General features: G+C 45.4%; 1 protein-coding gene across 6 annotated transcripts in view; it reads right to left on the reverse strand.

Moving 5' to 3' along the window:
- The window catches only part of LOC306920665 (protein kinase C-binding protein NELL1-like), a 424,011-nt gene that overhangs the window by 35,858 nt on the left and 361,574 nt on the right, over positions 1-26,579 (reverse strand). For all 6 annotated transcript variants that reach the window (XM_079497477.1, XM_079497478.1, XM_079497476.1 and 3 more), the window contains one exon: positions 6,995-7,135. In XM_079497477.1, coding sequence (XP_079353603.1) covers positions 6,995-7,135 — 141 coding nt within the window. The remainder of the gene's footprint in view (positions 1-6,994; positions 7,136-26,579) is intronic.

The following is a 26,579-nucleotide window of genomic DNA, read 5'->3' on the forward strand; positions in this document are numbered from 1 at the left end:
GTACCAGATACTCTCTGTATCTGGTACTTTGTGCCGGGAGTAAGACACAGTACCAGATACACTCTGTATCTGGTACTTTGTGCTGGGAGTAAGACACAGTACCAGATACACTCTGCATCTGGTACTTTGTGCTGGGAGTAAGACACAGTACCAGATACACTCTGTATCTGGTACTTTGTGCCGGGAGTAAGACACAGTACCAGATACTCTCTGTATCTGGTACTTTGTGCTGGGAGTAAGACACAGTACCAGATACACTCTGTATCTGGTACTTTGTGCTGGGAGTAAGACACAGTACCAGATACACTCTGTATCTGGTACTTTGTGCTGGGAGTAAGACACAGTACCAGATACACTCTGTATCTGGTACTGTGTGCTGGGAGTAAGACACAGTACCAGATACACTCTGTATTTGGTACTTTGTGCTGGGAGTAAGACACAGTACCAGATACTCTCTGTATCTGGTACTTTGTGCTGGGAGTAAGACACAGTACCAGATACACTCTGTCTGGTACTTTGTGCTGGGAGTAAGACACAGTACCAGATACTCTCTGTATCTGGTACTGTGTGCTGGGAGTAAGACACAGTACCAGATACTCTCTGTATCTGGTACTGTGTGCTGGGAGTAAGACACAGTACCAGATACTCTCTGTATCTGGTACTGTGTGCTGGGAGTAAGACACAGTACCAGATACACTCTGTATCTGGTACTTTGTGCTGGGAATAAGACACAGTACCAGATACTCTCTGTATCTGGTACTTTGTGCTGGGAGTAAGACACAGTACCAGATACTCTCTGTATCTGGTACTTTGTGCTGGGAGTAAGACACAGTACCAGATACACTCTGTATCTGGTACTTTGTGCCGGGAGTAAGACACAGTACCAGATACACTCTGTATCTGGTACTTTGTGCTGGGAGTAAGACACAGTACCAGATACTCTCTGTATCTGGTACTTTGTGCCGGGAGTAAGACACAGTACCAGATACACTCTGTATCTGGTACTTTGTGCCGGGAGTAAGACACAGTACCAGATACACTCTGTATCTGGTACTTTGTGCTGGGAGTAAGACACAGTACCAGATACTCTGTATCTGGTACTTTGTGCTGGGAGTAAGACACAGTACCAGATACTCTCTGTATCTGGTCTGGAGTAAGACACAGTACCAGATACACTCTGTATCTGGTCTGGAGTAAGACACAGTACCAGATACACTCTGTATCTGGTCTGGAGTAAGACACAGTACCAGATACACTCTGTATCTGGTACTTTGTGCCGGGAGTAAGACACAGTATCTGGTACTTTGTGCTAGGAGTAAGACACAGTACCAGATACACTCTGTATCTGGTACTTTGTGCTGGGAGTAAGACACAGTATCTGGTACTTTGTGCCGGGAGTAAGACACAGTATCTGGTACTTTGTGCTAGGAGTAAGACACAGTACCAGATACACTCTGTATCTGGTACTTTGTGCTGGGAGTAAGACACAGTATCTGGTACTTTGTGCTGGGAGTAAGACACAGTACCAGATACACTCTGTATCTGGTACTTTGTGCTGGGAGTAAGACACAGTATCTGGTACTTTGTGCTGGGAGTAAGACACAGTACCAGATACACTCTGTATCTGGTACTTTGTGCTGGGAGTAAGACACAGTACCAGATACACTCTGTATCTGGTACTTTGTGCTGGGAGTAAGACACAGTACCAGATACTCTCTGTATCTGGTACTTTGTGCTGGGAGTAAGACACAGTACCAGATACACTCTGTATCTGGTACTTTGTGCTGGGAGTAAGACACAGTACCAGATACACTCTGTATCTGGTACTTTGTGCTGGGAGTAAGACACAGTACCAGATACACTCTGTATCTGGTACTTTGTGCTGGGAGTAAGACACAGTACCAGATACTCTCTGTATCTGGTACTTTGTGCTGGGAGTAAGACACAGTACCAGATACTCTCTGTATCTGGTACTTTGTGCTGGGAGTAAGGACACAGTACCAGATACACTCTGTATCTGGTACTTTGTGCCGGGAGTAAGACACAGTACCAGATACACTCTGTATCTGGGTACTTTGTGCCGGGAGTAAGACACAGTACCAGATACACTCTGTATCTGGTACTTTGTGCCGGGAGTAAGACACAGTACCAGATACACTCTGTATCTGGTACTGTGTGCTGGGAGTAAGACACAGTACCAGATACACTCTGTATCTGGGCTGTAGAAGCCTATTTACCTTTAGAATACAGAAGGCCTCCAAAGGATCCAATGAAAAAGATACTCTGGATATTAAGGGTTCTTTGGCCAAGTGCGTGCTGTCTATTGGCAGTTCTGCTTCTGAGCATAGTGTACAGCCCCTTCAATAAGGGACCTTCAGTCTTATTGTCAGGTGTTTCAGCAGTTGAAAGAATGAGAAAATGATCCATATTCATATTATAAGCCCCTGGCATCGGCATACTGAGCCGGTTATCAGCACTGACGGAGCAATCCCACCTGTGCTCTCAAGTACAAGTGCCAATACTATATAGAGCTACTTTACACTCAACTAAACGGCCCTTGTCTTTGTCACCCCTTCTCTCTTGCCTTCCCTCACAATGCTGTGCATAGACTAAATCTATCAGGCAGGCACAGTTAAACGACTGCCGTTTCACATATGTTACTTTAACCTGCCTCCACCATCTCAGAGAGAGAGAGAGAGAGAGAGAGAGAGAGAGAGAGAGAGAGAGAGAGAGAGAGAGAGAGAGAGAGAGAGAGAGAGAGAGAGAGAGAGAGAGACTTTAACCTGCCTCCACCTTCTCAGAGAGAGAGAGAGAGAGAGAGAGAGAGAGAGAGAGAGAGAGAGAGAGAGAGACTTTAACCTGCCTCCACCTTCTCAGAGAGAGAGAGAGAGAGAGAGAGAGACTTTAACCTGCCTCCACCTTCTCACGGAGAGAGAGAGAGACTTTAACCTGCCTCCACCTTCTCCGACGGAGAGAGAGAGAGAGACTTTAACCTGCCTCCACCTTCTCAGAGAGAGAGAGAGACTTTAACCTGCCTCCACCTTCTCACGGAGAGAGAGAGAGAGAGAGAGAGAGAGAGAGAGAGAGACTTTAACCTGCCTCCACCTTCTCATGGAGAGAGAGGAGAGAGAGAGAGAGAGAGAGAGAGAGAGAGAGAGAGAGAGAGAGAGAGAGAGAGACTTTAACCTGCCTCCACCTTCTCAGAGGAGAGAGAGAGGGAGAGAGAGAGAGAGAGACTTTAAACCTGCCTCCACCTTCTCACATGCAAAACGTTCATTTGTTTGGTTGACTCGCGACAGACTGTTTTTGTGGAACAGAGAGAGAGGGAGGGGGAGAGAGAGAGAGAGAGAGAGAGAGAGAGAGAGAGAGAGAGAGAGAGAGAGAGGACCCTGTTGTATTGACATTTGTACTTATTCCCCCTTTGGCTCAGAGTCTATTGCACAAAATGCACAGTGGGGGTAGGTTTGCAGGATCCACTGTTACAGCAACAGAATGTTAGCTGGCTGGTGAGAAGCGTACACACGTACGTGCACACAAAGGCACACGCACACAGATGAAGACACAAACACAAAGATACACACAAACACACGCGAAAAACGAAAATGCATTCCCTTACAATTACGCCACATATTAATCAGAAGCAGTGTCATTAGTGGCGTCTTTTAACAACATGCAAATGAGAGTCATAAGTGGTGTCACTAATCGTGTCGTGGAAATCATATTTCATGCTGCGAGTGTCTTTGTTCAAAGCTCATGATCAAAGGCCACAAACAAATCTCTTAATGTCTAATTAGAACTGTGACTGATGGCTGTGTGTTTGCGATTGTGATTTGGCTGTGAGATCTGAAAGAATTGCAATGGTTGGAGGTATTTAATATGCAAGATAACTGATATTAATGATTATTGCGGTATTGTTATGTAATTTCGGTGCAAGGAGTTTCTTATTGTTTCGAGCATAGCATTTTTCACATTTTTAACTCAGCAATTACCTCCTCATCTCTTATCTCTCTCTTTTTCTGATGTCCAATATATATTTTCCAATTGGTTTTGGGCAATTTCTTTTATAATTTGAAAAATATACCCTCTCCCCTGGAGGAAGATATTATCACCTAGTACTTTAAGCAAATCTGAGGCCGTCTCTGCCAACTACTCTCTATACTTTTCCCCTCAAGTAACCCTTTTCTTGTCAACTTAATGTATCTCTCGTCTCTCTCTGGATGAGGTCCAGGTCTCTCAGAGGGTATAGACCCTGTATAGCCCCACTCGCTCATCCTTTCTCTAGAACAGGGCTTCCCAAACGCTTTCAGCTCGAGAAGAAAGGAAGAATTATAGTGCTCCCCAGGACACAACTTGCATCACATACCTTCAATCAATTCTATAGTGTTGCTATAAAACCCCACCATCTCTGTTTGATTAGCCATAACTCCACAATGCTATAAATGACTGGCTTGTGTGTACAGTGTGCTGTGTCCAAATGCAACACCCATCCATCCATCCATCCATCCATCGAGACATTCCTCTCCAGAGCAACATTAGTGAGTCGATGTGATCCCTCCATCTGCACCTTGGTCTGCCCCGGGGTCTCCTCCCAGTGGGACGTGCCTCGAGGACCTCCCTAGGGAGACGCCCGAGAGGCATCCTAACCAGATGCCCGAACCACCAGATGCTCCTTTCCAGGCGAAGGAGCAGCGGCTCTACTCCGAGTCTCTCCCGCGTGACTGAACTTCTCACCCTATCTCTAAGGGAGATGCCAGCCACCCGTCCGAGAAAACTCATTTCGGCCGCTTGTATTCGTGACCTTATTCTTTCGGTCATGACCCACACTTCATGACCATAGCCAGGTGAGAGTAGGAACGAAGATTGCTCGGTAGACAGAGAAAGCTCTGTAGACTCTGAGCCTTCTGGCTCAACTCTCTTTTCGTCAGTGCAGTACAGCGACTGCAATACCGCCCCTGCCGCTCCGATTCCCCGGCTGATCTCCTTATCCGTCCTACCCTCACTCGTGAATAAGACCCCAAATGCAACATGTGCAAAAACACAGCCTAAGTCATTACATTGCAGGTGAAAAATAAAATGTACAGATGGAGGAATATTGGGATCTATTTCATCGTTTTTATCAAACACTTCTTATGCTGCTATTGTCACACATTCCCTGTCATTCAGCCTCTCTCATGACACAGTGGAGCGGAGGATAGAGTGGTTAATAATTAAGCAGGCACTTAGATGTGTAACCGTGCCTAGCACTGCCTCCTGCATCATGCATGTCCAACATGGAGTTGGTTTGTCACAGCACGGCAAACAGACAGGCCGAGAGTCACAGAGACGCGCACACACACACACACACGTGCGCACACACACACACACACGTGCACGCACACACGCACGCACGGCCGCCCGCACGCACACACACACACACACACACACATACGAGTCCCAAAGGGGAAATCGTAATGCCTTATATTTGGCATTATTTGGGTTTTAAACCAGATGCAACTGGCAAGCATTTCCGGACCAGTTTTAATTTAGTCACTGCAGTCACTGCCCTGATTTGTGGAAAAGACCCATCCAAAATCAGTGCAAGACAAATGTCCATATGGCTCTTCTGCCAGTTATCCGGGCATGCTTTGAGACCGTTAAATTAGCAAAATAAAAGGACCCCAAAAATATATCTTCAAGCTGGTGAATATTACAAACGTCGAGCACATACGTCTACACATAACAGTGCTTGACAAATAAAGAACATTCACTCTCCTCAGATATCTGCCTTGGAATTTACTGAAGATGAACCCTATTGGAACCCTATTGGTTTTGGTGACCCTTTCCTTTAGTGCCACCCTTAGCTCTAAATGCATGTCCACTTACACACAAGGTATGTCAAAATGTAATGAGCAGATATAGCCATGACAATCTGCCCATTCCACCCAACACTTTGGTCACAAACAAGATACCTAACAGCCTGGGGTATTAGAAGCAGTGTATATGTCCTTTAAACAGGTGAAGCTTTCATTCCTATTTCTTCTTAACTAAGTTGCAAGATTGTGAGAACATAGAAAGCTACTACCCACCAAGTCCAATTCCTTGAATGTGCAAATTTACTCTGCATCTGATTCCAGTAAGATAGGATTAGCTAAATGAATTCACCATATGGAGTTAGAGACATTCACCATGGAGTTAGAGACATTTAGAGACACCATGGAGTTAGAGACATTTACAACTCTTATTGAAACCTGCTAACCAAGTGAGCATACAATACGGCAAAAAGCTGCAAATATGCTATTTTGGGGGAACCAATAAGAATGGATTGTAAGCAAAATGTATGAATGTCAGAAAATATTTCACCCAAAATGATTTAAATGCTTTCAAAACAAAGTAACTGGCCATAGAGTTACATAAAATTCCTGGTACTTTGTACCCAAACATTCCTGTTTTGATGCACTTTTGATGTTATGTTGATTGGCAGTTGGCACGGATAATTTGGCACTGCCAAAAATCATTCTGAGAAACATTGTAAGTCAGCAATAGAAGCAACTGCAGACCGTATAAGTATTTTAGAAGAAAGTGGATACACCAAATAAATATAAACCATTTAGTCAGAGGATAACTGCTGGAGTCTGTTGAACATCAAAGACATCAAAGAGTAAGGCGGTTTGCTTTAACCCATTCTGGGCGGGAACCCCTTTTGGTGTTTTTAGCATTATGTTATACTTTAGCATTATGTTATACAAGCTCATAGCGCGGCACCGAGTGCTGCGCTACGAGCTCCTTGTAGGTCTGCTATTTTTGAAAAATTGTGAAAATGCGGCACAAATCTTTGAATGTATATTCTTTCAGAGCAAAAGCAAATCTTTGCTTCTGAGGGGTTCCTGGAATAACATATTTTTAGATGGGGGTCCTTGACATGAAATATTGAGCACCACTGACACAGAAACATAGGTATTTCACTAAACTGTCAGGATTTCGACGTCAGGCCTAAATGAGTTAAGAGGATGCTCACCAACACAGGAACTGCCATCAAGCAGGTAGGAGCCATTGTCATGGAAACCGCTTCTACATTCACAGTGGTACCAACCAGGTAGGTTGACACAGCGAGAGTGGTTGTGACACTGGATGAGACCCTCCATGCACTCGTCAATATCTGTGAACACACGCGCACACACACACACACACACACACACACACACATACACAATCATTAGTATTTTCAGAGCCATGAGCAAGAACAGTGAAAACACCCTTAATCTTTATACAGTACAGTATTTGTGATGGTCCAGGACCCAGCCAATCAAACGAGATGACAAGAACAGACGCTAAATAATCCATTAGGAATCTGGCCTGGGCCAATTGGCTCAGCGGTCCAGGCACCTTGGCTGGTAATCCAGTCTGGCAGTGTGCCGCGGGTTCGACTCGCGTTCCGGCGGCCTTTACTGCATGTCTTCCCCCCCCATCTCTCTCCCCATTTCCTGTCAGCCTACTATCTGTCCCTCCATAAACAAATGTAAAATAAGGCGAAAGCCACAAAAAAAAAATAATAATAATAATAATAATAATAATCCATTAGGAATCAAACTGACTGACAATGGACCGTTCTTGGACAGAAATTGTTTCACATTCACAAACATGGCCTGTGTGTTTTTTGGAACACCCTGACAACTTTTGCCAAGCCAGATGCAGGATTTTTCATTCATTCATTCAAGTTTTGTTTATTCTCTAAATTACACTGAGTAATTAAACTCATTTTCAGTGTCGTCGAGAAATACAATACAATACAATATCATATAGAAAAACATCACAATACATCAGGAAGATCAGGAAAACAAAAAGGTACAGATACATGTGAATTACATAGGTTTACAAATAAAAAGCTAAGACAAATTTCAAAACGATCTAAAAACAGTTACATATTGTGGGGGTCTGTATGCTCACCAAGGTTTTAAAACGACTCAACCAATGTGGTCAATTTTAATGTCGTTTGCAGGTTTTAGGGCCACAGAAGCTAAAATCAAGTTAACTTTTGGTACCTTGAATTTGGGGATATTACTTGACTGGGTGTGGTAAGGTTCAGAGTCCCATTTCAGGAAAGATGAGATGTATTTAGGACAATCTCCAAGCATGGCATTATACAAGAACACGTGCCAATGCAGTTCTCGTCTCTCTGTCAGGGAGGACCATCCAATATAAGATACAATGGTGATTACCATGGCTATAACCCGTAATAAATCAAATCAAGTGATAAACAGAGTCTAGGGATTTAAGAGTGGATGCTGCTGCATGGAATCCCAGTCTCTGGTTCTGGTGGGCAGGAACTAAGCATGTCACTCAGTACTCTATATGGGTATAAGGTTGATGAAACCCTCTAACAACCAGTCTCTGGGTATGTCTGAGGCTGCCAAATATAAAAACAAATAGTCTGCACCTATAGCCCAGCTCTGAGATGGTGTGTAAATGTAGTTGGTATTTAATGACCGTGGTCATAAAAGCTTAAATATGCAGGCTATCTCTAATACAGACTATAGACACTTTTCATCAACCACATGTGGTGCATTAGCTCTCAAAGATGTCTGGAATATCGCACGCACGCAATCAGTCGCACACGCACATACACACCTTCACCACATTATTCACCCCCCAGACACATCACAACATATTATTCTGTACACTGTAGCAAAACACAGGCTTTACAACAATGTTGTATATGCGATTGAGCCCCGTTACTCATTTCCTTCATGAGCCAATTAAAAACTAAATTGTTTGTGTTATATGTCCAGGGGTGTACTGACTCACACTACATATCGCCCTGTGGGCGGTTGACTCACACTACATATCACCCTGTGGGCGGTTGACTCACACTACATATCGCCCTGTGGGCGGTTGACTCACACTACATATCGCCCTGTGGGCGGTTGACTCACACTACATATCGCCCTGTGGGCGGTTGACTCACACTACATATCGCCCTGTGGGCGGTTGACTCACACTACATATCACCCTGTGGGCGGTTGACTCACACTACATATCGCCCTGTGGGCGGTTGACTCACACTACATATCGCCCTGTGGGCGGTTGACTCACACTACATATCGCCCTGTGGGCGGTTGACTCACACTACATATCGCCCTGTGGGCGGTTGACTCACACTACATATCACCCTGTGGGCGGTTGACTCACACTACATACCGCCCTGTGGGCGGTTGACTCACACTACATATCGCCCTGTGGGCGGTTGACTCACACTACATATCGCCCTGTGCGCGGTTGACTCACACTACATATCGCCCTGTGCGCGGTTGACTCACACTACATATCGCCCTGTGGGCGGTTGACTCACACTACATATCGCCCTGTGGGCGGTTGACTCACACTACATATCGCCCTGTGGGCGGTTGACTCACACTACATATCGCCCTGTGGGCGGTTGACTCACACTACATATCACCCTGTGGGCGGTTGACTCACACTACATACCGCCCTGTGGGCGGTTGACTCACACTACATATCGCCCTGTGGGCGGTTGACTCACACTACATATCGCCCTGTGCGCGGTTGACTCACACTACATATCGCCCTGTGGGCGGTTGACTCACACTACATATCGCCCTGTGGGCGGTTGACTCACACTACATATCGCCCTGTGGGCGGTTGACTCACACTACATATCGCCCTGTGGGCGGTTGACTCACACTACATATCGCCCTGTGGGCGGTTGACTCACACTACATATCGCCCTGTGGGCGGTTGACTCACACTACATATCGCCCTGTGGGCGGTTGACTCACACTACATATCGCCCTGTGCGCGGTTGACTCACACTACATATCGCCCTGTGGGCGGTTGACTCACACTACATATCGCCCTGTGGGCGGTTGACTCACACTACATATCGCCCTGTGGGCGGTTGACTCACACTACATATCGCCCTGTGGGCGGTTGACTCACACTACATATCGCCCTGTGGGCGGTTGACTCACACTACATATCGCCCTGTGGGCGGTTGACTCACACTACATATCGCCCTGTGGGTGGTTGACTCACACTACATATCACCCTGTGGGCGGTTGACTCACACTACATATCGCCCTGTGGGCGGTTGACTCACACTACATATCGCCCTGTGGGTGGTTGACTCACACTACATATCGCCCTGTGGGCGGTTGACTCACACTACATATCGCCCTGTGGGCGGTTGACTCACACTACATATCGCCCTGTGGGCGGTTGACTCACACTACATATCGCCCTGTGGGTGGTTGACTCACACTACATATCGCCCTGTGGGCGGTTGACTCACACTACATATCGCCCTGTGGGAGGTTGACTCACACTACATATCGCCCTATGGGCGGTTGACTCACACTACATATCGCCCTGTGGGCGGTTGACTCACACTACATATCGCCCTGTGGGCGGTTGACTCACACTACATATCGCCCTGTGGGCGGTTGACTCACACTACATATCGCCCTGTGGGCGGTTGACTCACACTACATATCACCCTGTGGGCGGTTGACTCACACTACATATCGCCCTGTGGGCGGTTGACTCACACTACATATCGCCCTGTGGGCGGTTGACTCACACTACATATCGCCCTGTGGGCGGTTGACTCACACTACATATCGCCCTGTGCGCGGTTGACTCACACTACATATCGCCCTGTGCGCGGTTGACTCACACTACATATCGCCCTGTGCGCGGTTGACTCACACTACATATCGCCCTGTGCGCGGTTGACTCACACTACATATCGCCCTGTGGGCGGTTGACTCACACTACATATCGCCCTGTGGGCGGTTGACTCACACTACATATCGCCCTGTGGGCGGTTGACTCACACTACATATCGCCCTGTGGGCGGTTGACTCACACTACATATCACCCTGTGGGCGGTTGACTCACAATACATATCGCCCTGTGCGCGGTTGACTCACACTACATATCGCCCTGTGGGCGGTTGACTCACACTACATATATCACCCTGTGGGCGGTTGACTCACACTACATATCGCCCTGTGGGCGGTTGACTCACACTACATATCGCCCTGTGGGAGGTTGACTCACACTACATATCGCCCTGTGGGTGGTTGACTCACACTACATATCGCCCTGTGGGCGGTTGACTCACACTACATATCGCCCTGTGGGAGGTTGACTCACACTACATATCGCCCTGTGGGCGGTTGACTCACACTACATATCACCCTGTGGGCGGTTGACTCACACTACATATCGCCCTGTGGGCGGTTGACTCACACTACATATATCACCCTGTGGGAGGTTGACTCACACTACATATCGCCCTGTGCGCGGTTGACTCACACTACATATCGCCCTGTGGGCGGTTGACTCACACTACATATCGCCCTGTGGGCGGTTGACTCACACTACATATCGCCCTGTGGGCGGTTGACTCACACTACATATCACCCTGTGCGCGGTTGACTCACACTACATATCGCCCTGTGGGCGGTTGACTCACACTACATATCGCCCTGTGGGCGGTTGACTCACACTACATATCGCCCTGTGCGCGGTTGACTCACACTACATATCGCCCTGTGGGAGGTTGACTCACACTACATATCGCCCTGTGGGCGGTTGACTCACACTGCATATCGCCCTGTGGGCGGTTGACTCACACTACATATCGCCCTGTGGGCGGTTGACTCACACTACATATCGCCCTGTGGGCGGTTGACTCACACTACATATCGCCCTGTGGGCGGTTGACTCACACTACATATCGCCCTGTGGGCGGTTGACTCACACTACATATCGCCCTGTGGGCGGTTGACTCACACTACGTATCACCCTGTGGGCGGTTGACTCACACTACATATCGCCCTGTGCGCGGTTGACTCACACTACATATCGCCCTGTGGGCGGTTGACTCACACTACATATCGCCCTGTGCGCGGTTGACTCACACTACATATCGCCCTGTGGGCGGTGGTAGCTGCGCTAGCCACGGATAACCACACTTTTGGTGGATTTGGGTTAGTCAAATATAATTAATAATTAATATTGGATAAGCTGCAGGTGAGCGTGCGTTAGTAATATTTTAATATTACGTCATTTTCCATCAGGCACAATTTAGACACTGCCGGCAAGGGATCGTTCAACGCCAGTCCAAACAACAACACAACAAAAAGCAGCTATAGTGAGAGAGAAACTTGAAAAAAAGAAAAGAAAAAGAAGGGAGGGATAAAAGTTTGACGTGGGAGTGATATAGTTAAGTTCTTAACCCTGTTAATATGCCTTATGAAAAGTTATGATGTGAGAATGTGAATGAAGGCGGAGGGCGTGACATTGTTTGTACACGTACATAAATAGAATCCCTGCGGTGTGATGCGGTGCAGATCTATATAAATAGGATGATATAATTAATGCGTTTGGATGGTGGATGTATGATCAAACGTGTACACGCTGATTCGGGGGACGAAAAAGTCCACCCGCGCATCAGTGTTGTTTTCGTCGACTATAAAACTATGGCGAAAAATGTTCAGCGACTACCTTTTTTCACTGGCGAAAACTAAATGGAAACTAAATGCACCCTCAAACACCAAAAAGGGTTCCCGTCCCAAAATTTAAGAACCTACCATTTGTCTAACAGTAGAATATCTGCACAATTAAACTATGAGTACGTATACACTATAGACTCAGAGTGCTATGTCTATATAATATAGTGCTATGTCTATATAATATAGTGCTATGTCTATATAATATAGTGCTATGTCTATATAGGCGGGAATATTTGTGAAACATTTTATTTCCATACTCTGCACCCCGGTATTGGTTGGTTGGGAGGGGATCCGATTTGTATAAGCTTGCCTTGGCGTGTGACTGTACTAAAAAATATAGAGCCCCGCTCTCCGCTGGCCGCTGCGTGGCCCGCGCCACGCTCATGGGACCGGACCTTAGTCTTTTTAAAAAAATATTAGTGGACCTTCAGCATTTCTAGTTGAGGACCCCTGCTATATAATATGCTATCTAAATTACATCAATTTAACCGTTGCAGCATACATACATGTACGACTGCAAGGTCATCGAGGCTAGGGCAAGTGCTGCAGGCTAAGGTGCAGTTTTCAGACTTCTGCGGAAGATTAGGGAGTGAGTCTGCAGTTCTGATTGCACGATCACGAAGTGCACCTCTTTACTGTAGGCAGGCATTTAAGAGAAGATCGGGCGAATAATGGGAGGAGATATGATCAAATGAGATTGGTTCGTTACACTATCTTTTGGATTTACAAAGCATGTGAGGCTAGGTTTAGCTAGTAGGCTAGGTTTAGCTAGTAGGCTAGTAGGCTAGGTTTAGCTAGTAGGCTAGGTTTAGCTAGTAGGCTAGTAGGCTAGGTTTAGCTAGTAGGCTAGGTTTAGCTAGTAGGCTAGTAGGCTAGGTTTAGCTAGTAGGCTAGGTTTAGCTAGTAGGCTAGTAGGCTAGGTTTAGCTAGTAGGCTAGGTTTAGCTAGTAGGCAGGTGTACTCTCTGCTGCCCCATCTGGCGGAGTCAGGTTAAGGTTCAGCTAGTAGGTTTAGCTAGTAGCATGTGAGGCTAGGTTTAGCTAGTAGCATGTGAGGCTAGGTTTAGCTAGTAGCATGTGAGGCTAGGTTTAGCTAGTAGCATGTGAGGCTAGGTTTAGCTAGTAGCATGTGAGGCTAGGTTTAGCTAGTAGCATGTGAGGCTAGGTTTAGCTAGTAGGCAGGTGAAATTTAGTGTAGGCAGCCTACAGTAAATTTACACTATAGTTCTTGAAATGCAAGGAAATAATTAGAAAGAAAAATGCAAGGAAATAATTAAAACATAGTAGATTAAGCAGAGTCTAAAAAGACAACCTTGAACCTCCCACACAATGTTCCTTTCTGGCAATAAGCTACTTGAAACTCTGGCTTTCACTATTTGGCATCTGAATAAATTGAATCCACAATGGCAAGCAACACATCTGGATGATCACAGAGCACATTGTCCTCTATCCTCAGTTTGCCTCAAGATCTACTAAAGTCCATGAGCCTAGATTTTCCACCATAACAAAGAAAGAAAACACATATTATTTGATATCTTATTGAGTTTTAAAAATACTGACAAAAGAACAGCCCACTCACTTCCCACATTCAGACACCAATGGTGGCAAGCTAGCACCGACTCATTGGAGGCAATGTAGGGTTCAGTGTCTTGCCCAAGGACACTTCGACATGTAGACAGGAGGAGCCGGGATTCGAACCACCAACCCACGGATCATTGGACGACCTGCTCTACCTCCTAAGGCACAGCCTGAGCCGCCCCATTTCACTGCAACTTCAAATTTAGAATGCAGATAAAAGGCGGTCCCAATTGCATAATTAGGTATGCTCTAGTAAATCAGATGTTAATTTGACTCGCTTTACCAGCGAAAATTGCATTTTAGTTGGAGGGCAATTTGCACTGCACATCTCATGAACAGAAGAATCACTGCACATCTCATGAACAGAAGAATCACTGCACATCTCATGAACAGAAGAATCACTGCACATCTCATGAACAGAAGTCACACTGCACATCTCATGAACAGAAGAATCACTGCACATCTCATGAACAGAAGAATCACTGCACATCTCATGAACAGAAGAATCACTGCACATCTCATGAACAGAAGAATCACTGCACATCTCATGAACAGAAGTCACTGCACATCTCATGAACAGAAGAATCACTGCACATCTCATGAACAGAAGTCACACTGCACATCTCATGAACAGAAGTCACTGCACATCTCATGAACAGAAGTCACTGCACATCTCATGAACAGAAGTCACTGCACATCTCATGAACAGAAGTCACTGCACATCTCATGAACAGAAGAATCACTGCACATCTCATGAACAGAAGTCACTGCACATCTCATGAACAGAAGTCACACTGCACATCTCATGAACAGAAGTCACTGCACATCTCATGAACAGAAGAATCACTGCACATCTCATGAACAGAGGTCACTGCACATCTCATGAACAGAAGTCTGGCCCTGAGAGTTTTCAAAAAGAGTTACACTGACACTCAAAATGTTGCAATGTAGTCTTCTCTGTATACCCTTGTCCATTTTAAATTGGTTCTAATAGTACAACAGACTGCATTGTTTTACAGTTTTAAATTCAGACCTTTTGGGCAAAACATGAATGTGCATTTCAAACATAATATATTGTAATTTTCATGTTCTCCCCGTGGCATTAATTGTAATTGATTTCCCAAGCATACGTATATTGTTTCTTATAACAAGCTTTAGTTCATTAGTCTGTGTTGATTCGTCTCACAAGAATTCCCAATACACTATGCTGTGTATGAAATGTAATACTAAAGTTGTTATCTATCAATATTACACGCCTTTGTTGATTGCCTGATTCTGATTGGTCATCACGACATTCTGCAGTCTCAATAAAAATCAGCTCAATCACACCACCAAATGTAGAATCTAATGGAATATTGTCTTCAATCTGTTCTTCAATCTGCTTTCTTCCAATCTGTTGTAGCCAGCGTTCTGTTTTATGCAGTGGTATGCTGGGGTGGGGGCTAGGTGGGGTGGGGGCTAGGTGGGGTGGGGGCATTAAGGCCTGGGAGCCCAACAAGCTCACCAAGCTCACAGGATGGAGGGGCTGCAGAAAGTCAGGATGGAGGGGCTGCAGTCAGTCAGGATGGAGGGGCTGCAGGCAGTCAGGATGGAGGGGCTGCAGACAGTCAGTCAGGATGGAGGGGCTGCAGTCAGTCAGGATGGAGGGGCTGCAGCCAGTCAGGATGGAGGGGCTGCAGTCAGTCAGGATGGAGGGGCTGCAGTCAGTCAGGATGGAGGGGCTGCAGTCAGTCAGTCAGGATGGAGGGGCTGCAGTCAGTCAGGATGGAGGGGCTGCAGTCAGTCAGTCAGGATGGAGGGGCTACAGTCAGTCAGGATGGAGGGGCTGCAGTCAGTCAGGATGGAGGGGCTGCAGTCAGTCAGTCAGAATGGAGGGGCTGCAGTCAGTCAGGATGGAGGGGCTGCAGTCAGTCAGGATGGAGGGGCTGCAGTCAGTCAGGATGGAGAGGCTGCAGTCAGTCAGGATGGAGGGGCTGCAGTCAGTCAGGATGGAGGGGCTGCAGTCAGTCAGTCAGGATGGAGGGGCTGCAGTCAGTCAGTCAGGATGGAGGGGCTGCAGTCAGTCAGGATGGAGGGGCTGCAGTCAGTCAGGATGGAGGGGCTGCAGTCAGTCAGTCAGGATGGAGGGGCTGCAGTCAGTCAGGATGGAGGGGCTGCAGTCAGTCAGTCAGGATGGAGGGGCTACAGTCAGTCAGGATGGAGGGGCTGCAGTCAGTCAGGATGGAGGGGCTGCAGTCAGTCAGTCAGAATGGAGGGGCTGCAGTCAGTCAGGATGGAGGGGCTGCAGTCAGTCAGGATGGAGGGGCTGCAGTCAGTCAGGATGGAGAGGCTGCAGTCAGTCAGGATGGAGGGGCTGCAGTCAGTCAGGATGGAGGGGCTGCAGTCAGTCAGTCAGGATGGAGGGGCTGCAGTCAGTCAGTCAGGATGGAGGGGCTGCAGTCAGTCAGGATGGAGGGGCTGCAGTCAGTCAGGATGGAGGGGCTGCAGTCAGTCAGGATGGAGGGGCTGCAGCCAGTCAGGATGGAGGGGCTGCAGTCAGTCAGTCAGGATGGAGGGGCTGCAGTCAGTCAGGATGGAGGGGCTGCAGTCAGTCAGGATGGAGGGGCTGCAGTCAGTCAGTCAGAATAGAGGGGCTGCAGTCAGTCAGGATGGAGGGGCTGCAGTCAGTCAGGATGGAGGGGCGGCAGTCAGTCAGGATGGAGGGGCTGCAGTCAGTCGCAGAGAGGAGAATCAGGGGCGAACGGATGTCCATGCTGGCTAACCCCTCACATCCACTCCATGGTGACTTGCAGGGCAGAGTGAGCACCTTGGGCGACTGTGGCTCAGGAGGTAGAGCAGGTCATCCAATGATCCATGGGTCGGCGGTTCGAATCCCGGCTCCTCCTGTCTACATGTCGAAGTGTCCTTGGGCAAGACACTGAACCCCAAATTGCTCCCGATGTGCTGGTTGGTACCTTGCAGCACAAATATCCTGTGAGTAGGGCAACCAAATGTCAGCGACGTCCCTGTGCATCGCCTCTCTGTTCATTATCTCTTACAGTACCTATTAGTCCATGTTGTGCTGTTTTCATCACTACAAGGAATGAGGGTAATCTAGGTGATAGCCTATCACTTGGAGAAAACACGCATTCATGCACGCACGCACGCACGCACGCACGCACGCACGCACGCACGCACGCACGCACGCACGCACGCACGCACGCACGCATAGATACAGTGCTGTTGTATGCATGTGAATACACAGACATACAAATACACACGCATGGGCAAATACAGTATGTGGTAAATGGTGCATTCATATAGCGCCTTTCTCCAAAGTACTTTACAATGTGCATTCAGCCAATCACAAACACATTCACACACTGATGGCAGAGGAAACCATGCAAGGCAGAAGCAACCTGAACCTGCTCATTGGGAGCAGTGAGGGGAGGCCAGGAGGAGGAGCAACTTTCTGATTCCACATGCAAAAGCTTTGGGGTTGGTTTAGAGTTCTGTTATACAAGGGCAGAGTGGCTACTGAAAGATCCTAAGCGGAAGCACTGGAAGTATTGCCCAAGGAAGTTGATGCTGTTTATAGATCTGTTTACATTTCCCCGGTCATGAAAACCCTGGTGTGAACTGGTTGAAAAAGACTCGTACATAGAACAAAAGTCACTCCCTACTGTATAGACACATTCTGCCTAGGTACAGAATACCGATGTGACTCCACATACAACAACTGCAGGCTCACTGGGAGGAGACATATCCTAAATATGGTTCTAATTTATGTGCAGAAAGATCATCTCTAGGGTGCAGTTGGTCTCCACTTGACCTGACCTTTGACCTGAGAGGCTGACAGAGACCAGGCATCCTGGCTTCTGTCACAGTGTATTGCTTTACAATTTAGGCAGATGCTCTTAATCCAGAGCGACTTACATTAAAGGAGAATTCCATACTAAAAGGCTTTCTTACCTTTCTTTGTAGTTGTTACGTCCCCACCAAAGAGCTCCTTATTGGCTATTTCCCCTACCATAAGCCCTAAATGAATTGCATTGAATGGGAATTGAATGGGGCTATGGGGTGTTGTGCTAATTCGCTTATTTCCATCGCTCACATTTTTTTTTTGTATACATCCTCTCTTCATAATGTAAATAATATCCCAATTATTATCGGCACACTTTACTACTTATTTTGATGGAAATAAGCGAATTAGCACAACACCCCATAGCCCCATTCAATTCCCATTCAATTCAATGCAATTCATTGAGGGCTTATGGTAGGGGAAATAGTCAATGAATGAAGGAATTTTTGCACAAAAAAACACCTAGACCTCTTTGGTGGGGACGTAACAACTACAAAGAAAGGTAAGAAAGGTAAGAAATCCTTCTAGCATGGCATTCTCCTTTAAGCAAGAACAAAAAGCATGGCAATACATCACATACATAAAAAGTAGTTATCATGAAACATGCGTAAACTAAGAACGTAACCGTGGAATATCTAATCAAACTATACATATAAACTATACAAGTAAGCCGCGTAAACGTGGGAAGCACACACACACACACACACACACACACACACACACACACACACACACACACACACACACACACACACACACACACACACACACACACACACACACACACACACACACACACACACACACACACACACACACACACACACACACGTGTGTATGACTTTGTCGCTTATAGTATGTGTACCAGTACACATATATCACTGTAGTGGGCATCTGTCACAATTAGAGCATCTGTCACTGAACCCCAAATTGCTCCCGATGTGCTGGTTGGTACCTTGCATGGCTTCCGCTGCAATCGGTGTATGAATGTGTGTGTGAATGGGTGAATGTAATGCACAATCTATGTATAGCGCCTTGGATGAAGGCGCTTTATAAATGCACCATTTACCATTTAATTAGATCAGCTGTGTCTAGGTGTACAGTACGTGTTTGTGTACACATACACATGCATTAGTAAGAGTGAATGTGTTGACAGTTTTGCTAATGAGAACATGGATATAACATGGATATATAACAGGTATTTATAGCAAAAGGCCGATGCACACCTCAGAAGGCTAATGAAATGAAATGAAATGAAATGAAATGAAATGAAATCTATATTTACCCAGGGTATCTGGGCTAAGCTCAAGAACTTGTTTCCAGCCAGGCCCTGCTCATAGAACACATTTCATCATAGTGGTTGATGCCTTGTTCAAGGGCATTTCAGCGGTGGTAATTTTAACGTGTCGGACGGCTGATTCGAACTGGGAACCTTCCGGTATCTAGACCGCGCCGCTATCCGTTCGGCCACCGCTGCCACGTGACAGATGACAGGTGCGTAGGGCAATAAAGCATACTTTAACGAAGGTTAAAGGTTATCTTTGAAAAACAAAGAAAAACACTGAGCCACAGTGTTGGAGTTTCAAATCCCAGCAACAGTCAAGCATAATGCCTGCCTGTGAGCCTTTAGAGGGGGGGCTTCGGTCCGATAAACCGACCCTTGTTGTGATCTATAGGAGTCTTAACAGCGGCACAAGTCCTTGTTTAATAGGTGAGGTGAACGATAAGTCCATTTCCTCTTGGCAGGCTGTTCACGTAACATTACTCCTCTATTACCTCCCTTGCTCTCTTTGCCTTGAGGGCAAGGAAGCACAATCCACGTTTTAAAGAACAATTGCTAGATAGATTTATATTTTTCAGAGGGTTTTGTAGGTCACGGTACATTGGGAGGGACAGTGATGAAGAAAGTGCCACAATAACGAGCTTGAGCACTTGCTAAAAAGAATCACGTCAGCATTGTATAATTTATGTTTTCATATTATAATTATGAAGCTTTTAATTCCCTAATTGCAGAGCGGTCGGGGCAGTCTGAATGCGATCCTAAGATCCTAAAAGGTTCTTCCCCTGAGGAGGTCTCTCTTCAACACTGACAGGAGAGAGATTGGCAGGATAGTAACACCCTCGCCTGCTCCAAATAGTCATCACTCACCTTGGCTAGACACTTCTGCTGCCTGCCTGCCGCCAGCACCACTAAAATATGGCCAGTGGTGACTTCTATCTACGTACAAATATGACCTCAAAATGGAACCGAATCGTGCCTGCATCAGATAGGCCTATATTATGTTCTTCATCCCGATTGAACTATATACACATCCCCGGTAATGAGGAAACCTACACTGTCAACACACAGACCTTGACAAATTAACGGGACACTGAAAAGAGTCTTCCTCCCTTGGGAGGATTAAAGCACATCCCAGGACTTCTTAACAAAGGTCCAGGCAGAAGCTCTGTTTGTCAGTGGATTTAGAATAATTGATATAATTGAAAGAAGACTTTATATTATGGTACATTTTCATAAAGACACGGTGTATATTGTGAATTATTGAATGTAAATTACATTTTTACATGTATAGCAGTGGTTCCCAAAGTGGGGTCCGGGGACCCCCGGGGGTACCTGAGGGAGTTCCAGGGGGTCCCCAGCTAAATGATATTTTGGAACCAAATTGGTTCTGTAACTCTGGGTCTGTTCCATTCTCTGTAACTCAGAGAATGTACAAATGGAACCAAATGGACCCTGACGGGTCCATTTGGTTCCATTTGTACACTCTCAGAGTTAAAATAACATTATTGATTTTACAATATAAATTGGGGGTCCCAGAGATAGAAATGCCATTAAATGCAGGTCAAACTGGGGGTCCTTGAAATTAAACTGGTTGAGAATCACTGCTAGAGCCGTACAAATCTTCTCTTATGGGGGTCCCTGGCATATGCTTTCAAATGGGGGTCCGTGGGCTATTTAGTGTCAATTTGGGGGTCCTTGACATGAAAAAGTTTGGGAACCACTGATGTACCGTATAGGATGTAAAAATGAAGTATTTATTTATGTATTTTTTGGGGGGGCTAACAATCATCAAAGTTAGGCACCCGTGACACAGCCTCAATGCTGCTTGTGCAATAGAGGGTATGCGCGTGACATCATCATCAAACCAGGAAGTTATGCAGGAACGCCTACTGAGTGGCAAAAAACTACTTTCTGGCCTTGACAGCCCATACATCCACACAGAAAAGTCATATCTGATTGCATTAAACAACATTAAACGATGTTAAACTCACTTTGCATGTTGCTTTGCCACTCGATTTGCCACTCGATGTGCCATTCACTTTAAGCATGTGCATACTCTCTATTGCTTTGTGGCTCAACTTGCACTCCTACATTAGACTGTGATTGGAGAGGATAGTGTGAAACTTCTGAACAGTCATTTCTATAGTCTTATGTTCAGTGACATTTAAAAACAACAACATTCAAGCACCCCTTGCTACTTTCACATTTGTTTGTTTGTCTGTCTGTCTGATAGCAGGATATCTTGAGCAGCTGTAAATTCATTTGCACAACATGTGGTGGAAAGGTTGGCCCCGCCCCCGGCCCCCGGGCCAGGGAAGAACTGATTAAATTGTCCAAACGGGGGCATGGCATGAAGGTTGGAAGAACTGATTAACTGGTCACATTGTTTCATTCAACCTACAGGGGCCACGGAGAGTCGATTTCCAGTGTGTAGACTACATGAACTATCCACAAGTCAATTCATTTGAAATAGGTAGGCAGAATAATGCCTACCTATAATGTGTGTGGGTGGCTGCGTGGGTGGCTAGGTGGGTATGAGCACGAAAACAGCATGGTTGTTTTTCACCACCTGTGCGCAACCTAACACACACACAAACACACGCACATATTAACTGTATATATGATGATTTTGAGTGTGCCAGTACAGTACAGTACAGTACAGTACAGTACAGTACAGTACAGTACAGTACAGTACAGTACACTACACTACACTACAGTACAGTACAGTACAGGGACCGGCACACGGTAATTAACTGTCATTTCTCAACCGTTTCGGACGCGGGGCGGCACGCCGGAACCGGCCCGGCCCCCTGGGCGCGTCCCTGGGGGTCTGGAACTGTTTTCTATCAGGTTGTGTTCCAACATTATTACATTTGAGTCCAGTGCACATTAAAACACAACATTGAATAATAATAATAATAAATTATTATTAACTACTTCAATAATAAATCAATCAATAAACCAAATTAAAAACAAACAAGAAATCCAATCCAATATATACTGTCATTCCATAATTGAACTGTCCTAAAGATGAAGGTTGGGTATTTTTGGTAACACAGTATTTTGTGTGTCCTGATCTGGTGTTAACCTGGTGTTGATCTTTTCTAACCCATTTACCGCTACCATTATTTAATCCCTCCGCCGCGTCGTGCCAGGGTTTTATCGCGCGTGACACTTACTTTTAAGAGCCAAATAGCCGTAATCGCATTTTACTATGAAACCATTCCGTGTGTGTTGACGAAGCTGGTGCTTGTTCTCTCGGTCGGTGGTGGAAAAAGTGGACCGCGAGTATCACAGCGCCTGCTACAGGCCGTTGAAAACGCTTGTCTGGGACAAAGCGACCCCTGCAATGTCGCTTCTGTGAGATAAAGCCGTCTGAAAACAGAGCCGGCAATGTTAGTGGATGCGCGCGCATTTTCAAAATGGCCGCGCCCATTGGGTCAGAAGCATAACAAAGCTAACGGACGGTAGATTTCGATACGATCATATTAAAACATGCATTAATGAATACATCGCTGTTAAAACGGCTTTTCCGTTTGTGGCAGGCTACAAGATTCTACGTGTTAATATTCCTATGTTCCTGGCGGGCAAACGATTAATACTAACTGCCTTATAAATCATTAGACTTATTATATTTTCCACCACCATGGAGCATATAGACTCCATGGTGCATTCGGCCGGGCGCTCCAACGAGCACAATTGCCCGTGGGGTGTTCGTGGGTGGGAAGCCGACTGGAGAGGGAGAGTTGATTTGCATTGATCGCTGCATTGATGATCCGAATCTTTTCGGGAGGAGGGGGGTTGGGGTGGAACTGGGGAGGATAGCGTGTTCCTCCACATGTGTGAGGCTCTTAAATGTCAGGTGAAAAGAAGCTGGTGGCTTGACGGCTCGGGTATCGGAGGAGACCCGTGACTATCTTCACTCTACCAATGACCTACTGTGGGGACTAGCAGGGATGGAGCACTCGTAGAGAAGCAGGGGAACTGGGAATTGGCTTATTTATTATCAAATTGGGATATGAAGGGGAGAAAATATATATCCTTCTACTATCTGGGAGGGGCTTGGGGTGTCACTTCGTTATTTAACATTATTTATCTGTGTACCATTAATTTGTCATGTTACCTAAGGAATGTGATCTGTGATCATGACTATTGCTGTGTCTACCCGACCCTGAGATATGTTTTCCCATGAAAATTTCAATACAATGATTTTGGAAAAAATATATATATATATTTTATTTTATTTGTGTAATGTAGAGGTGAAGAGGTAGGTAGATGCCGTAGGTCAAAACCTAACTGTTTGCTATAAAAAGAAAGTAATTGCATTTAATGTTTTCACTTTACTGAATTAGGCAACAGTCAGTTTCAAAGTGTAACAAGCATTGTAATGACAACTTGACAAGCACTGTAACTTATAAGTGCAAACTTTCTAAATTAGCAGCACCTTTTATGAAATGCATAACCAAAGTTTATCCCATTATTACATGTCACGTAGGGCATTCACTTCTAGTCATTTTTACTAGTTGACTAGTTGCCTAGTTTACTAGTCGACTAGTTGTTTAACTACCTATTATGTAAAAAATAATAATAATAATAAAAAAGAAAACATTTTTTTTTTTTTTTTTTTAATAAATATTTGTACATTGAAAAACTGTGTACATGGTGACTATAACTATAATCTACCTGATCTTGAGGCCTACAAAATCGGGGGGGAAAAATACAAATACAAAATAAACCTTTTTATCAACTAGTACCAACAAGGTCGACTAGTGGATTTACTAGTCGACTAGTAAACTAGTCGACTAGTTGCTTATTGTCACGATGACAACATACTAAAAGCTATACGTTCATTATGACATCTAGAAACAATTGCAAGGCGGTCCTTTTGCTCAGAGTCTGACATCATTGCCAAAAAACGATAATAATGTACGTTAGCTACAGGCTAACAAACCCTCCTGTTTCTGTAGCCTCTGAACTTTTATCCACCAGAGCCTGTCCATTTAAAACTAATCAAAATGCCACGACACCATTTTTATCCTATAAACTTACTGCACTATGAACATTTGAGGTCATTATACAACATTTAGATCTGACGTCGAAATTAAAAAAAATGTCCTTATGTTTCTGTATCAGTGGTGCTCAAAAGATTTGAGGCACATTTTCACGATTTTTCAAAAATAGCAGACCTACAAGCTCATAGCGCGGCACTCGGTGCCGCGCTATGAGCTTGTAGATCTGCTATTTTTCAATAGCTAAAGCATAACAAAATGCTTAAAACACCAAAAAGGGTTCCCGCCCAAAATGTGTTATACAACATCTGAAAACCTCCTCATACTGCCTTGACATTCGGCCAACAGCCTTTAAGCCCATTTAGACCTGAGGACGATTCTACAAATTCCTTCTAAATCCTGACAGTTTTCTGAAAAACCCTATGTTTCTGTGTCAGTCATTCATTCTCAAACATTTTCATGTCAAGGAGCAGAATTATCTGCATTTGGATGCCAACCCCCATCTGATAATATGTAGCCTGAATAATATCAGACCTGAATTTCACCAGCCACATTAAAGGTATATTCAGTGATTTTGCTTCATTCAAATATCACTTTTTTTTTTTTTTGGATAATCCTCCCTACTATAGAGTGTGCTGACCATATAAGGAGTTCCTCCCTGTCCCCAGTGAGCCCCTGGGGTCAAAAAACCCTAGTTTCAGTGTTGGTGGCGGGTGGCGAAGCCTTCATCCAATCAGGATGAGAGGGGCCTTCCTCCAATCATGTGTGGGGGCGGGCCTTGGTGCACATGCTGTTGCACTTCCCCCCACTGTAGAGCGTGTGCATGTGCACATTTTGTTACCGGGGCGGACTGGGTGGTTTTCCAAATCACCCAAATCACTGAATGCTCCTTTAAGACAATTACAAAGTCAGTTTACAATCCCCATAAGAATATATCAAGATTTAAAGTGCTTCATTTTCAGCAATATTTTGAAAAACGGGTACATTCATTCATCTTCAGTAACGTTGACTACTGTAATAGTGTCTTCACATTTCTCCCAACAATCAGACTTACTAAAGCCAATAAAGTGGATTATATCACCCCAGTTCTTAGGTCTTTACACTGGATCCATCTATGTCTGTCACAGTCTGTCAGTGCCTGTCTGTGTGTGTGTGTGTGTGTGTGTGTGTGTGTGTGTGTGTGTGTGTGTGTGTGTGTGTGTGTGTGTGTGTGTGTGTGTGTGTGTGCGTGTGCGTGTGTGTGTGTGTGTGTGCGTGTGTGTGTGTGTCTTTGTGAGTAGGCGTGTGTTTTGGGCATTCAGTATTTAAGTCCGACGTCATTTTGTAGTGCTACGTAATGTCCGGGTCCAAGTGGCACCAGCTCCCGTCCGCATCTCATTGTAAATAGAATATCTAAACGCGTGAATCTTTTTACAATGACGTTATTTTCATTGAGGGTTAAAATGGGTCTTAATGCTTCCATCTCGAGTAGAATTATTAATGTTTTGTACAAGTGTCTATGACCAAAAAAAAATTATGTGGAGACAATAAAGACTATTATTATCATTATTATTTTAGGTGGTAACAGTCCATTTGCTCAGTAAAATATTTCGGGGGCATATTTAGAATGTTTGCAGGCTTGAGTATGTTGAATCTAGTTTGCATTAATTAGGATTTAGTTGACACAATGAAATAAAATGGCGATAGTATTCCGTGTGGGGCAGATGGCCTGTCACCGCCAGATTTGGGAGAGCAGCGCAGCTTTGTTGTTGCGAGGAAAGCAGTAAAATGAGACTTTCGTGGTTGTTTTCGTCTCAGATTTAGTCCGACGGAGCGTCACAGTATAACTATGGGGACACAAAAGCGACACAAAGTAGGACCCGGATGTATCTCAGGAGGGGGCGCTCACGTCACAGCTAAAATACTGAATAGGCTTGGCTCCAGCTCCCATCTTGGCACACCTGGTTCCAGTTCCCTAATCTCCCTCACCTGCCTGGCATCAGCTAATCATCCTCCAGTCTATACATGTTTGGTCTTCTCTTAGGCCCAGGCCACACTACTCTGGATCTTTAAGGCCCAGGCCACACTACTCTGGATCTTTTGCAAAACGGATATTTTCATCCTCCGTTTTAGAAAAAATCCCTGGCCATACGACAGAGATATCTGAGTCCACACCCAAACGCAGAAACGCATTGAACACAGGATAAAATCACTGCAGTAGCCGGTTTCAAGTGTAGGCTATATTATACTTGATTTTATATTTACACTTATGAGGTGCCAATCATATTTTTTAATGAAGGAATAAGTACCGCATTATAAAAGCCACCTAAATTGTGAGTGGAAGTGGAACATGTTTCTTTCATTGTCTGTCAGCAT

This window comes from Electrona antarctica (assembly GCF_951216825.1).
Source record: "Electrona antarctica genome assembly, chromosome: 3".
In the NCBI taxonomy this organism is placed as follows: Eukaryota; Metazoa; Chordata; class Actinopteri; order Myctophiformes; family Myctophidae; genus Electrona; species Electrona antarctica.